Source organism: Coregonus lavaretus, assembly GCF_964263955.1.
Source record: "Coregonus lavaretus genome assembly, chromosome: 3".
Classification (NCBI taxonomy): Eukaryota; Metazoa; Chordata; class Actinopteri; order Salmoniformes; family Salmonidae; genus Coregonus; species Coregonus lavaretus.
The window spans coordinates 72,428,906-72,443,597 of NC_139990.1; the positions used below are offsets into that span (position 1 = coordinate 72,428,906).

The following is a 14,692-nucleotide window of genomic DNA, read 5'->3' on the forward strand; positions in this document are numbered from 1 at the left end:
TATTATTAGAATGTAAAATAATGTGATGTTCAATCTCCTTCTCCTCCCAGGTAAGGACTTCTACTGCCCCATCTCCCAGGACAGCCACTCCCACTCGTTCCGCAGCGCCATGTTCCTAGAGATCATCATCTCCCTCTGCCTCTACTTCCTGCGCTCCTACTACTCTGCCCACGTGGGCACGGCCGCCACCGACCTGGCGGGCAACCGGGCCATGCAGCTGACCAGCTTGGAGGTCCTCACCCTCCTCTTCAGCGAGCTGTCCAAGGTGACCGGCGGCTCGGCCAAAGGCTTCGCCAGCTTCATCAGCGACGTGCTGTCCAAGTGTAAGGTCCAGAAGGTGGTGCTCCACTGCCTGCTCTCCTCCATCTTCTCGGCCCAGAAGTGGCATGAGCAGCGGGCAGCTGGCGTCAACGTGGCCTCCCAGGAGGAGGGTCTCTCAGAGGACAGCGTCATCAACCTCTCAGAAGATCAGATGGACGGCTGCAGCGCCGTTCAATCCCAGCTGCTGAGGCTTCTCCAGAGCCTGGTGGTGCTTGAGCACAGGGTCCTAGTGCCCGCCGAGGAGGGGGGAGACGGGGGGCCCGTGGCTGTCCCGGGGGGTGTAACGTTAGGGGGTGTAACGTTAGGGACGGGTAGCGGGGCAGGGTCGGGCTTCGAACTGCTGGGAGGCGAGGTGGAGCACATGAACCCACAGCAGCCAATGACGTCGCTGCAGTACCTCCACGGGCAGCCTATCACAGCGCAAGGCATGTTCCTGTGTGCGGTGATCCGGGCACTACACCAGCACCACGCGTGTAAGATGCACCCACAGTGGATCGGCCTGATCACGGCCACGCTGCCCTACATGGGCAAGGTGCTGCGCAGAGTGGTGGCCTCGGTCACACTGCAGCTCTGTAGGAACCTGGACAACCTCATTCAGCAGTACCGCTTTGAGACCGCCATCACAGACACCAGGTAACTGCTATAGTATCGTTTCTTATAAGCCCATATGGGCTAGGCATTTGAAATGGTGCTGAGACATCCATATCCTCCCATCAGTACTGGTTAGCCATTATTAAACCACACCACTGATACCTCTGTTATCGACAGGACAGTGGACAGTGGCTATATTGGAAGGTTTTTACATGCAATGTTCTTGATGTGTGTGTTTTACACCTACCCACTTAAGTTGAATGCACTGAAATAACTTCAATGTAAAAGTGGAAAAAAAATGTGTGCCAGGATCAGGTGGGAAGCAACTGGAAGCAGATTGTCAGTAACCAGGTTTCCATCCAACCATTTCATGAATTACCTGATGTATAAAAAAAAGTCATGACCGGGCTAATGGAAACAGGAAATGTTGGGACAATTTCATAAATGTTGACAGACAATTTGTTGATTCGACAACAGACAATTTGTTGATTTGACATGGTGGGACCTTTTTGTGTCAGTAAAATGTGGCTAATTATGCGAGAAATGGCAGTGGAAACGCTTTTATGCGCAAATATTGATATAATAACCATCATATCGAAGTAAACTTGGAGTCACATGATGATATTTTGTGTTGTCCTCCCGCTACGACTCGGGAAAGCATGCAGTTTATTAGGCTGCAGATGAAATAAGTTATGATGAACTTCACAGGGTGGTGAAAGTGAATGGTGATGGGATTGGTGCGCCTTTCCAATAAATATTGACGGTCTTATTCTGGTGACATGATCGATGCTTGCCTGCCATTTGACAAAATAAAAGTTCTTACTGTTGGCTAGAGCGCATGTGCCAAGACCATAGTCGGCAAATTTGCTATTTAACGCAGCAGTTTTTGTGAAAAAACCTTCGGTACAGTTGAAAATCCGATAGAAACACATTGAACTATAGATTTTTATTTGGTACATGAAAACTTGAAGGGATAGTTCAAGATTTTGGCAATGAAGCTCTGTATCTACTTCCCCTAAAGCAGATGAACTCTTGGTCTCTGCATCCAGTATGAAGGAAGTTAAGAGGTAGTTTCGCGAGCCAATGCTAACTAGCGTTAGCGCAATGACTGCAAGTCTACAGGAACACCTAGCATGCTAGCTGTTCCCGTAGACTTCCAATCATTGCAATAGACTTCCAGTCATTGCGCTAACGCTAGTTAGCAACTTCGTTCAAACTGCAAACAGAGACATACAAATGGTATCCACGAGATCATCTGGCTCTGGGAAAGTAGATAAAGGGCTTCATTGCCAAAATCTCAAACTATCCCTTTAAGAAGAAAAAAAGTATATTGTATGTACTCTGGGTCATCACGCATAGTTTTTTATCCACAAGTCACAACACACTGGTGGGAAAACGCATATATTATTTTATGCAGATTTTTTTAGTATTCACCTGATAATCTGTCGCCAATTGGATGTAAACCTAGCTAGTGAAGTGAAATATTTGTATGAATTGGTTAATTTAAGCACATATCCATGGCAATAGATTTACAGCTGTTTTGTAGCAGAGGGAACCTTTGTAAGAAATTAGATGAGTGATGCTGCCACAAGATGGCACTCTTGACCAGCAGTTGCCTCAACTACCCACCTTTGACTATTGCCTTTTGTATACTGAACAAAAATATAAACGCATCATGCAACAATTTCAAAGATTTGACTGAGTTACAGTTCAGTCAATTGAGATAAATTAATTTGGCCCTAATCTATTGATTTCACTTGACTGGGCAGGGGCGCAGCCATGCGTGGGCCTGGGAAGGCATAGGTCCACCCACTGGGGAGCAAGGCCCAGCCAATCAGAAGAAGTATTTCCCCACAAAAGGGCTTTATTACAGACAGAAATACTCCTCAGTTTCATCAGCTGTCCGGGTGGCTGGTCTCAGACGATCCCGCAGGTGAAGAAGCCGGATGTGGAGGTCCGGGGCTGGCGTGGTTATACGTGGCCTGCAGTTTTAAAGCCGGTTGGACTTACTACCAAATTCCCTAAAACAAAGTTGGAGGTGGCTTATGGTAGAGAAGGTACATTCAATTATCTGGCAACAGCTCTGGTGGACATTCCTGCAGTTAGCATGCTAATTGCACGCTCCCTCGAAACTTGAGTCATCTGTGGCATTGTGTTGTGTGACAACTGCACATTTTAGAGTGGCCTTTTATTGTCCCCAGCACAAGGTGCACCTGTGTAATGATCATGCTGTTTAATCAGCTTCTTGATATGCCACACCTGTCAGGTGGATGGATTATCTTGGCAAAGGAGAAATGCTCACTAACAGGGATGTAAACAAATTTGTGCACAAAATTTGAGAGAAATAAGCTTTTTATGCATATGGAAAATGTCTGGGATATTTTATTTCAGCTCATGAAACATGGGACCAACACTTCACATGTTGCGCTTATATTGGTACTGTATATTCTATGACAACATGAATTGTTTATGGCAAAATAGTTTTTTATGCCAAATGATGTCTATTAATTTATACCTTCCCCACTATCTCTCTTCCAGACCTCAGTGGATGGCCCTGTGCATCCCCCCAGATTTGATTCTAACAGTACTGGAAGGAGTGACGGCAATCATCCACTACTGTCTACTGGACCCATCCTCCCAGTACCACCAGGTGAGGGCGCTAGTCAGCCACGCTGCACTGCCAAGTAGACAGTTATGTCATATCTGCATTGATTTCATGCTGATGTCACTTATTTACAAATCAGTAGACCTCCTTTTGATGCACAAAAGCTTGTATGCACACCGACGACGCATTCCTCCCTACATCTTCTCAGAGAGCTATCGTGTAGCTAAGTTGGTAGAGCATGGAGCTTGCAACGCCAGGGTTGTGGGTTCGATTCCCACGGGGGGCCAGTATGAAAGATGTATGCACTCACTAACTGTACGTCGCTCTGGATAAGAGCGTCTGCTAAATGACTAAAATGTAATGTCAAACGTTATTTTACATCATTTCCTGCTATCCTTTGTGTATTTGTAAATGAGTATGTTTTTAACTCTCTTGTCTGTCTTTTCTATGTGCATGTTTTACTTGCAGGATTTCCGTATGCTTACAGTGCCTAGTGAAAGTCTGCACAGTCTTCACATTTTGCTGCCTTAAAATTGTATCTAAAAAGGATTACATTTTCCCTAAAGATCTACACAACCTACTACAGAATTTTCTAAATGAAAGAAAATTATAGAACATTTTCCCAAATCAATAAATACAATAATAAGATGTCTTGATTGCGTATGTCTTCACACCCCAGAGTTAATACTTGGTGGAAGCACCTTTGGCAGCCATTACAGCTGTGAATAATTTTGAATAAGATTTTACCAACTTTGCACAACTCTTAGGGCAACATATATCCATTGCTTTTGTCAAAATTGCTCAAACTCATTACATTTGGTTGGAAATCATTGATGGACAGCAATATTCAAACCGTGATGGCTATTATCATGGCTATTGTGGTGGCAGCATCATGTTATGGGTATACTTGTCCCTAGCAGGAACTTGGGAGTTTGTCATGATCAAAATAAATATGAAAGGAGCAAAGCCCAGGTAAAAAGTTAGAGGAAAACCCACCGTAGTCTTCAGAAAACCGAACCCTGGGATAGAGTTTTATTTGTCAATGTGACTATTGCACTTTAATGCCAAAGACACACCAGAATGGCTTTCCAAGAGGTGGTGAGTGTTCCTGAATGGTCCAGTCTCAGTCCTGACTTGAAAATCTGCTTGGAAATTTAGAGACAATGTTTGAATATTGCTGTCCATCAATGCCTCCCAACAAATTTACTGAGCTTAAGCAATTTTGATAAAAACAATGGATATATGTTGCCCTAAAAGTTGTGCAAAGTTGGTAGAATCGTATTCAAAATTATTCAAAGCTGTATTGGCTGCCAAAGGTGCTTCCACCAAGTGTTTACTCTGGGGTATGAGGACATACGCAATCAATAGATCTTCCTTTTTAATTTTGTATTAATTTGGCCATTTTTCTATAATTTTTCTTTAACTTTGAAAATGTGTAGTAGGTTGTGTATATTGGTAGGGGGAAAAAATCTAATGTAATCCCTTTTTTTAGATAAAATTTTAAGGCAGCTAAACGTGAACACGTAAAGGGGGTGTGTAGACTTTCACTAGTGACCGTATCTCTACGTCTCCCTATCTCTCCTCTCAGCTGCAGGTGAGTGTGGACCAGAAGCAGCTGGCGGAAGCTCGCTCTGGGATCCTGTCCATCCTCCACACCATTATGTCCTCTGTCACCCTGCTGTGGAGCGTCCTGTACCAGGCCGACAGCTCTGACCGGCCAGCCGCCGCCGCCGCTGCATCCACTTCCAACATCAACCTGGGATCCACCAAGGTGCCGCGGCTACACCCTGGACCCTAGGCCTTTTTCACAGTGCTGAGTCGAACCAAGGCAGCCAGACCAAGCTGTACTGAGCTGATCTGGTTACGCGTCCGTCCGTAGTTGCTGGAACTGAGCCGAAATGGACAGTGTGATAATAGCCATCAAAGTTTGGTCTGGGTTCGACACTATACTGTGAAAAGAGTACCTGTAGTTGATACCTAGATCAGTGTTCTTCAATATAAGTTAGTTTGGTCGTGTACCCAGTTTAGCAGGTGTTATAGTGGGTGCAGCAAAATGTTTATGTTACTAGCTCCTAACTGTCCTGCTCCTGGGGACCCTAAAGGGTGTGCAGGCTTTTGTTTCAACCCAGTACTTCTGATTCGAGGAATCGACTAAGCATCCATTAGCGCTGGACTGGAACAAAAGCCTGCAGAACATGTTGGTTTCCCCAGGACCATAACATTGTTCATGGAGGATGGACCGTCCACTGCCCGTTGGCCTGGTCTTATTTCTGACACTGGATAGAGCGCTCAATCTTTCCTCTTTCTCCTCAGAACTTACGTCAGCAGATCCTGGAGCTGCTAGGCCCCATCTCCATGAACCACGGAGCCCACTTCATGGCAGCTATCGCCTACGTGTGGAACGAAAGGAAGCAGGTCAAGACCACTGCCGCTTACAAGGTAAGCTCCACAAATCAACACGGCTAAACACATATTGTTTGTGTTATTAGTGTGGTTAATGGCGGTGCGCAGATGTCTCTTACCGTGTCCGTGTCCGTGTTCGCCCACGTGTGTGTGTAGGTGATCCCCACTGCCAGTGAGGAGCAGCTGTTGCTGGTGGAGCTGGTGCGGTCGGTCAGCGCCATGCGGACAGAGACCGTGATGCAGACGGTCAAAGATGTCCTGAAGCAGCCGCCGGCCATCGCCAAAGAGAAGGTTGGTGCTGCGGTCTCCCAATAGCCTGGAATCTAAACGGATACGCTCTGTTTTACCATTGAAACAAAGCATATTAGTTTCCCAATACATACCCTTAGAACACACTGTGCTACTCTAACCTTGTTACAGTTTATGACTATATACAAAGCTGTACGACTCCTAGCCTCCTGCTATCATTAGTCCTAATTCACCCTAATGCAGGTCCTGTGTTACTATTATTGGACAGATACCATCTTATTGTTACAGTATATCAAAGTAAACTGGCATCTTCCCTGCCACTGCCTCATTATGTTCTAATTAAAAGTAATTCAGTCCAATGTTACCTCTTCCTCCACCCTCTGTCTTTCCCTCTCGCACTCGTCTCCCGTCTTTCTCACCGTCTCTCCATAGAAGCATCTGTCTCTGGAGGTGTGCATGCTGCAGTTCTTCTATGCCTACGTTCAGAGGTGAGTCCAACGGCCCCTCCTCCACCTGTCTGTCAAGTGGGTTGAGCATTGGGAGCAAATGTATGAGATGTTGGCAATGACAATCCAGGTGAAGTCAATTACACCAGCTTCATCACGCTGAGTTAATCCAATGCCTGGAAGAAGTGGACCGACTGAGTTTTCCCTCTTTTGTAGTTTAGTTCATGTGATGTCATGTTTAGTTTGACATTTTTGTGTGTCAAGTGTGTTGAGCATTGGGATCAGGTAGAATAAAATTGAGTTAAATTCAGATACTCCCCTGATTTTCCTTACTTCGATAGTCCAATTCATTGAGTTCTGTAGCTATGCTATTATTGTTACTAAGCTGTTTATAAAGGTATCTGACCTAAATGAGTACTTGACCCATCATTAGAACATTGTTTGTGACTGTATCCTGCCTCTCTGTCTATGTAGGATCCCTGTGTCCAGTCTGGTGGACAGTTGGCCGTCTCTGCTGGCCCTGCTGAAGGACTCTGTACAGTTGGGGCTGCCTGCTCCTGGACAGTTCCTCATACTGGGGTTAGACTACACACACACACACACAGGCCAGTTATACCAGGCACTACCGCTAGCGATAAAGCTATCGAAGACCAGTCATTTTCATTAAGGGGAAGAAGACACAAGGATACATTTAGCTAATAATCAAGTCGGAGGAGGGAGGATCTTGCAAGCTAGCTTTGACACTGTGCTGGATACGCTAATGTCCAAAGTGACGTTGTGGGTGTGTTGTATGGAAGCTACACCCACAAAGGGAGAGCTCTGCGATTCCTTTCCACTGTGTCGTTTTTGGTACAACTACACACCTTTAAAACTCTCTCTGACTCTCACACCATCACTCCCTTCCCCTTATCTATCCTCTACATACGCAGCCAGCAGACTAACCTATCCATCTGTCTCTTCCCCAGAGTTCTGAATGAGTTCATCCTCAAGAACCCAAACCTAGAGAGCAAGAAGGACCAGCGGGAGCTGCAGGTAAGCCTCAGTCCCAAATTAGATTGAAGCAATTTATTGGGCATGCATTTGATTTAAGTGGTATGGTAGTATGGATATTGTAACAAAGCCAATATGATTATTCACCGTCTGTGTCCCTGATGTCTGTGTGTGTGTGTGTGCAGGATGTGACCCACAAGGTGGTGGAGGCCATCGGGACCATCGCAGGCTCCTCTCTGGAGCAGACCACCTGGCTGAGGAGGAACCTGGAGGTCAAGGCCTCGCCACAGATCATGGTGGACGGGACCAGCATGGAGCAAGACGTAGAGGGTAGGAGCAATGAGAGGACCCTGGCTGTCTGTGCTAGTTGTGTACAATACGTCAGTGTTGTGTTCATTGGGGCACCAGCTTCTTATTGGACAAGTCCAGGGTGTCCCTCCCCGTTTCAGTCCGTTTTCTTCCGTTTGGTCCCTAATGAACACAACCTTAATTGGGAATGTGCCGATTACAGGTGTTTCTTGTGTGACTGAATGTATGGCTCTGTGTCAATATCCACACTATCATACCACTTAGAATGACGCAATGTATTGGGAATGTATTCAAAGGTTTAGGCTATTATGGTAGAGTGGATATTTGATTGTGCTCACGTGCAGCGTGTGTCTGCATGTGTGTGTGTGTGTGTGTGTGTGTGTGCTGCGTATGATGTGTCACTAACGGTGTGTGTGTGTTTCAGATCTAATGCTCACAGTGATGGAGGCATCCAGCTTCACTCCATCTGTGTACAGCGTTCATGCCCTCACACTGCTAGCGGAGGTAAAACACCAAGCGCACCGTCTGGCCGTCTGTCTGTGTCCGTCCATCTGTCCATCCTCTCCACTCTCTGCTACCAGGACCCACACACAGTCGACTCACACTCAGCTGATTTACGATCAGCTCTCCCTCCCCCCAGGCCCAACCTCAATCATTATTAGGAAAGGAATAAATCCTTCCCTGGACACTGTCGCTGTTGAAGCCAGATAGAGACGAGCTCTTGCTTCGGTGTTATAAACAGGACCTCCCTCCCTTCCCATTGTTTAGGCTTATGTCATGTGACACGTTTACTCATTGCAGTCTGTTAGTGGTTATTGGTAGGTTTATGTCTGCTGTAGTGCCAGTATGTATCTTTTAAAGCAATATTGCAATGTGCTAGGTTTTATGACTTTTTAGGACTTTTTTAGTGCAGTATGCTGTTTCTGTGTGTCCTATCCGAACAGTGCAGAGTGTTGACAGTAGTGAATGTGTGCTGTGTTGTCAGGTGCTGGCCCATCTCCTAGACATGGTGTTCTACAGTGATGAGAAGGAGAGGGTGATCCCCCTACTGGTGAACATTATGCACTATGTGGTGCCCTACCTCCGCAACCACAGGTATGGATGGACCAGCCAATACACTGCACTCCTTCACTAGAGCCAAGAGCACTCCCTGGTCCTCAGCTACACTAAATAACATGCCCGTTGGATGTGGCTAGGAAACTCTCCCAAGCTGTGGAACTAGGGCCCAGTATTTCCCGGTCAGGTCATATCTGGGTCCTATCCCTAATGTGCAGTGTGTATGTGTGCCCTCTGCCCTGGCAGTGCCCACAACGCCCCCAGCTACCGGGCATGTATCCAGCTGCTGAGCAGTCTGAGTGGGTACCAGTACACCCGGCGGGCCTGGAAGAAAGAAGCCTTCGACCTCTTCATGGACCACACCTTTTTCCAGATGGACTCCTCCTGTGTCAGCCAGTGAGTTGGGAATTGTTGTGTGTGTGTGTGGGGGGGGGGGGGGTCGGTGTATTCTTCTTATATGTGCTTCATATAATGGGATTCTATCTTGACATCCTCTCCTGTATTTTCCAGTTGGAGAGCCATCATTGATCATCTTATGACCCACGACAAGACCACGTTTAGAGATCTTATGAGTAAGTATAATTGAGTAGCCTGATTCTTCTAAATTAGAATTTCTATGTATAGTTGTATGTGAGCTTTACAGGTACAGTGCCTTCGGAAAGTATTCAGACCCCTTGATTTATTCCACATTTTCTTACGTTACAGCCTTATTCTAAAATGGATTAAATAAAAATCCTCAGCAATCTACACACAATACCCCATAATGACAAAGCAAATGTATTACAACTAAAAAACAGAAATACTTTATTTACATGAGTATTCAGACCCTTTGCTATGAGACTCGAAATTGAGCTCAGGTGCATCCTGTTTCCAATGATCATCCTTGAGATGTTTCTACAACTTGATTGGAGTCCACTTGTGGTAAATTCAATTGATTGGACATGATTTGGAAAGGCACACACCTGTCTATATAAGGTCCCACAGTTGACAGTGCATGTCAGAGCAAAAGCCACGCCATGTGATCGAAGGAATTGTCCATAGAGCTCCGAGACAGGATTGTGTCGATTCACAGATCTGGGGAAGGGTACCAACACATTTCTGCAGCATTGAAGGTCCCCAAGAGCATTCTTAAATGGAAGAAGTTTGGAACCACCAAGACTCTTCCTAGAGCTGGCCGCCCGGCCAAACTGAGAAATTGGGGGAGAAGGGCCTTGGTCAGGGAGGTGACCAAGAACTCGATGGTCACTCTGACAGAGCTCCAGAGTTCCTCTGTGGAAATGGGAGAAGCTTCCAGGAGGATAACCATCTCTTCAGCACTCCACCAATCAGGCCTTTATGGTAGAGTGGCCAGACGGAAGCCACACCTCAGTAAAAGGCACATGACAGCTCGCTTGGAGTTTGCCAAAAGGCACCTAAAGACTCTCAGACCATGAGAAACAAGATTCTCTGGTCTGATGAAACCAAGATTGAATTCTTTGGCCTGAATGCCAAGCGTCACGTCTGGAGGAAACTTGGCACCATCCCTACGGTGAAACATGGTGGTGGCAGCATCATTCTGTGGGGATATTTTTCAGCGGCAGGGACTGGGAGACTAGTCAAGATCGAGGCAAAGACAAACGGAGCAAAGTACAGAGACATCAGACTGGGGCGAAGGTTCACCTTCCAACAGGACAACGACCCTAAGCACACAGCCAAGACAACGCAGGAGTGGCTTCGGGACAAGTCTCTGAATGTCCTTGAGTGGCCCAGCCAGAGCCCGGACTTGAACCCGATCTAACTGGAGAGACCTGAAAATAGCTGTGCAGCAACGCTCCCCATCCAACCTGACAGAGCTTGAGAGGATCTGCAGAGAAGAATGGGAGAAACTCCACAAATACAGATGTGCCAAGCTTGTAGCGTCCAAGAAGACTTGATGCTGTAATTGCTGCCAAAGGTGCTTCAACAAAGTACTGCGTAAAGGGTCTGAATACTTATGTAAATGTAATATTTCCGTTTTGTATTTTTAATAAATTAGCAAACATTTCTAAAAACCTGTTTTTGCTTTGTCTTTATGGGGTATTGTGTGTAGATTGATGAGGGGGAAAAAACAATTTCATCAATTTTAGAATAAAGCTGTAAGGTAACAAAATGTGAAAAAAGTCATGCGGTCTGAATACTTTCCGAAGGCACTGTAAATATGTTGGTAGATATTATATTAGACCTGTTATAGTATAGTAGTTAACCTGTGTGTGTGTCTGCAGCTCGTGTGGCGGTGGCTCAGAGCAGCTCTCTGAATCTGTTCTCTAACCGAGACGCAGAGCTGGAGCAGAGAGCCATGCTGCTTAAACGCCTGGCTTTCACCATCTACAGCAGCGAGGTGGACCAGTACCAGAAATACCTACCTGACATACAGGGTAAACACACACAGGCAGGCCCGCACACAAACAAACACACACACACACCACTAAGAAACGAACACACAACGTCCTTCTGTTTTCAAATATTTACACACACACAGCGATGGAGCATTGACCTATATACCTGTGTGTTTCCCCCATCAGAGCGGCTGGTGGAGAGTCTGCGTCTGCCCCAGGTGCCCATCCTCCATGCCCAGGTGTTCCTGTTCTTCAGGGTTCTACTGCTGCGCATGTCTCCTCAACACCTCACCTCTCTGTGGCCCACCATGATCACTGAACTGGTGAGAGACACTAGAGCATGCTACAAACACAAACACCAAAAAACATACACACGTAGTCACACGCACACAAGCGACAACTGCAGATGAACAGCCTGATGAAGGCCTACACCAAGCCGAAACACCTCTGCGTTTGTTTGTCCTGCTGTTTATAACATTTTTTGATAGAATTTCTAAGATAACGTAGGCTTTTTAAATAAAGTAATGAGTGTCTTGATTGGATAAGTAAGCCCCACTGTTATTCTTGCAATCCTTTTCGATTACTGAGTTGTGGCTATCATCCCCTTTGTTGTCTCAAACTACTGTACTATAGATCGTCGACCAAGATAATAGATCATTATGTATCATCCAAACAGTGTGTGGCGTTTCTCCTATTTAGTTACCTATGTATTTCCTCCTTCTCAGGTTCAGGTCTTTTTACTCATGGAGCAGGAGCTTACAGCAGACGAGGACATGTCAAGGTAACTGTCAATCCACCAGATGGGAGTAAACATTGATTATTACATGACAATGAGAGAATGTGTGTTCTTCCTACCATAGAAATTATGTGACTTGATGATGGATTGGATTCATCGCGTTTTCAGGTGCTCAAAGCGCTTTAGATTGTATGGGGGGGGAAACATCCACTACCAATGTGTATCTTCAACCTGGGTGACTTTGTAGGGCTTGTTTCCTGGACACAGATTAAGAGTAGACCTGAATTTGAAAGCATGTTCAATGGAGATTCTCCTTTGAAAGTGCATTTGAGTCCAGGACTAGGTTTAATCTGTGTCCAGGAAACTGGTCCGTTGCTGTGTGTCTATGCTGTGTGTATGCATTGGTCATGTTTCCATCTGGGTTTGACCTGTAGGACGTCAGGTCCATCGGTGGCTGGCCTGGAGACCACCTACTCTGGAGGGAACGGTTTCTCCACCTCCTACAACAGCCAGCGCTGGCTCAACCTCTACCTGTCTGCCTGCAAACTGCTGGACCTGGCCCTGGCCCTGCCCTCAGAGAGCCTGCCTCAGTTCCAGATGTGTGTACTAACCCACTACTCTGGATTCAAACACTCACATACAGTACATTAATCTGAAGACTGTAGTGCACACTGCACTTTTTCATTTAGATATTTTTGGAAGGTATAAAAGCATTAAGCACATAGATTGTGTTTCATAACACATGAAAGTATGTTGCAACACTTTTACCCAATGAGGTCCTCAAGCCTTTTCACACTATTGTGCTAAATGAAACCATGCAGTGATGGCTCATATATTTTCCTGTCACTTTGTCTTTTCCATCACAATTTGGCTCTGTTTTGCTCAGAAGTGTGAAAAGGTTGATGTTATTTCCAATGTGGGCCTACTGTGTGTGTGTGTGTGTGTGTGTAATGTTTGGGTATTGGCTGTGTTCTTTCCCAGGTACCGCTGGGCCTTTATCCCCGAGGCATCTGATGACTCGGGCCTGGAGGTGAGACGACAGGGGACCCACCAGAGAGAGTTCAAACCCTACGTTGTCCGACTAGCCAAGCTGCTGAGGAAACGAGCCAAGGTAACTGCTCTGGTCTACCTTCAGAGCAACATAATACAAGGCTGGTCGTAGACCCACATTAGCAAAAGTGGCCAATCCCAATGACCATGGTAACTTTAGCTATTAACGAAATGTGGGACAACTTACTGTACCCCTAAGGTCAGTAGTTGCCTAATGGTACTTGTGAGGTTCAGTAGAAGTGTAAAAGCCTGGACACAACACGCTGAACATCTTTTCCCGAAAGCCATCAGTGGGCGAACATCAGCTGCAGTCCCCGTGGTGTGATCCAGGGGCCACCTGCCGGCAGTCTTTCACGATTCAACATGTAGAATCTTGGACGGGCGTCAGAGAGAGCTTCACACCCTTGAGCCATTCAGGGCGCTAGGGCGCTTTCCCCACGTGACAACAAAAGTGAAACTTGAAAAATCTAAATATCAACTGTAGCCTGGACAGTGTGTTCCAGCATGTTTTGTACAGAATTTGTAAAAAATAAAATAATCCGGCAGACAATCCTATCAGAGACTTGAGGTGAGTCTTGGCAAAGAAATCCCGCCAAAAAACATAATGGCACACCAACAAAACACATACATATAATATGTGTAAAGTCATAGCTACTTTACACAACTCTTTTCTCATTCTGCTGTCGTCTGTTTCCATCCATTCCGTCCTGTAGAAGAACCCAGAGGAGGACTGTTCCCTGCGTACTCTGTCCTGGGAACCGGGCCACCTCACCCTGACGCTCTACGTGATCCGCAGCATGGAGCAGCTCCTCCCCTTCTTCAACCTGCTCAGCCAGGTGTTCAACAGTAAGGCCAGCAGCCGCAATGGCCCCACCCACAACGCCGCCCCCAGCCACTCTGGCCAATCCTTCCCCAACAAAGAGGGCAAGCTGGAGAGCCAAAAAGTGTTCTGGAGCCGAGCACGGCAGAACATCGAGGAGATGGTAGAGAAAGACTTTCTAGAGGGCCTTATCAAGACGTGAACACGAGGGACAGAGGGAAATGTATTTTCCAAAGCAAAATAAATTAATAGAAAACACTAGTGAATAAAACTCATCTTGTATAAAGGGGCATAAACCATGGAAACTAAAAATAAATCAAGTTTGTAAATTTTTTTCTCGTTTTGTATTTATAATGACTATTTTACTTTTCAAAGGCTTTTAATTATTTGTATATACAGGGCAGCTGTGAAGCCTGACTAAGACAGTTTGTGTGAGCCCTCTCTGGGACAATGTGAAGATGCTGTGCCATTCTATATCGTTGTGACTTACTAAATTAAAGACTTATCATGAGCTCTACATGCCCTGTGTGTCTCGGTCTTACTCTCACCATGGACAGACATGTTATTATTAGAGTATACACAGCACCAGTTGATTTATTAAATTAACCTTGTTTTTTACAACTATGAATGGTCAACACCTGTGGTGAAATGCTCACAGCCTCAGCCTTTTGAAATGTTTGGCAAGAATATGTAATCCCATTATCTGTTCTGCGATTACATGGATGATGGATAGCGCCTTGGTGCTGAAATGGTTTGAGCATC

The 14,692-nt window shown here is 45.9% G+C and overlaps 1 protein-coding gene across 1 annotated transcript in view; it reads left to right on the top strand.

The window, feature by feature from the left end:
* The window catches only part of LOC311119178 (protein DOP1A-like), a 34,823-nt gene extending 20,376 nt beyond the window's left edge, over nucleotides 1-14,447 (top strand). The window contains exons 20-38 of the mRNA XM_084157718.1: nucleotides 51-954; nucleotides 3,451-3,562; nucleotides 5,106-5,288; nucleotides 5,831-5,956; nucleotides 6,077-6,211; nucleotides 6,602-6,657; nucleotides 7,090-7,194; nucleotides 7,581-7,647; nucleotides 7,791-7,935; nucleotides 8,339-8,418; nucleotides 8,900-9,009; nucleotides 9,217-9,366; nucleotides 9,481-9,542; nucleotides 11,211-11,363; nucleotides 11,511-11,647; nucleotides 12,050-12,105; nucleotides 12,495-12,659; nucleotides 13,042-13,171; nucleotides 13,824-14,447. Of these exons, the coding sequence (XP_084013844.1) occupies nucleotides 51-954; nucleotides 3,451-3,562; nucleotides 5,106-5,288; nucleotides 5,831-5,956; nucleotides 6,077-6,211; nucleotides 6,602-6,657; nucleotides 7,090-7,194; nucleotides 7,581-7,647; nucleotides 7,791-7,935; nucleotides 8,339-8,418; nucleotides 8,900-9,009; nucleotides 9,217-9,366; nucleotides 9,481-9,542; nucleotides 11,211-11,363; nucleotides 11,511-11,647; nucleotides 12,050-12,105; nucleotides 12,495-12,659; nucleotides 13,042-13,171; nucleotides 13,824-14,132 (3,185 nt within the window). The 3' untranslated portion in view covers nucleotides 14,133-14,447. The remainder of the gene's footprint in view (nucleotides 1-50; nucleotides 955-3,450; nucleotides 3,563-5,105; nucleotides 5,289-5,830; nucleotides 5,957-6,076; nucleotides 6,212-6,601; nucleotides 6,658-7,089; nucleotides 7,195-7,580; nucleotides 7,648-7,790; nucleotides 7,936-8,338; nucleotides 8,419-8,899; nucleotides 9,010-9,216; nucleotides 9,367-9,480; nucleotides 9,543-11,210; nucleotides 11,364-11,510; nucleotides 11,648-12,049; nucleotides 12,106-12,494; nucleotides 12,660-13,041; nucleotides 13,172-13,823) is intronic.
* Nucleotides 14,448-14,692: the final 245 nt, after the last annotated feature.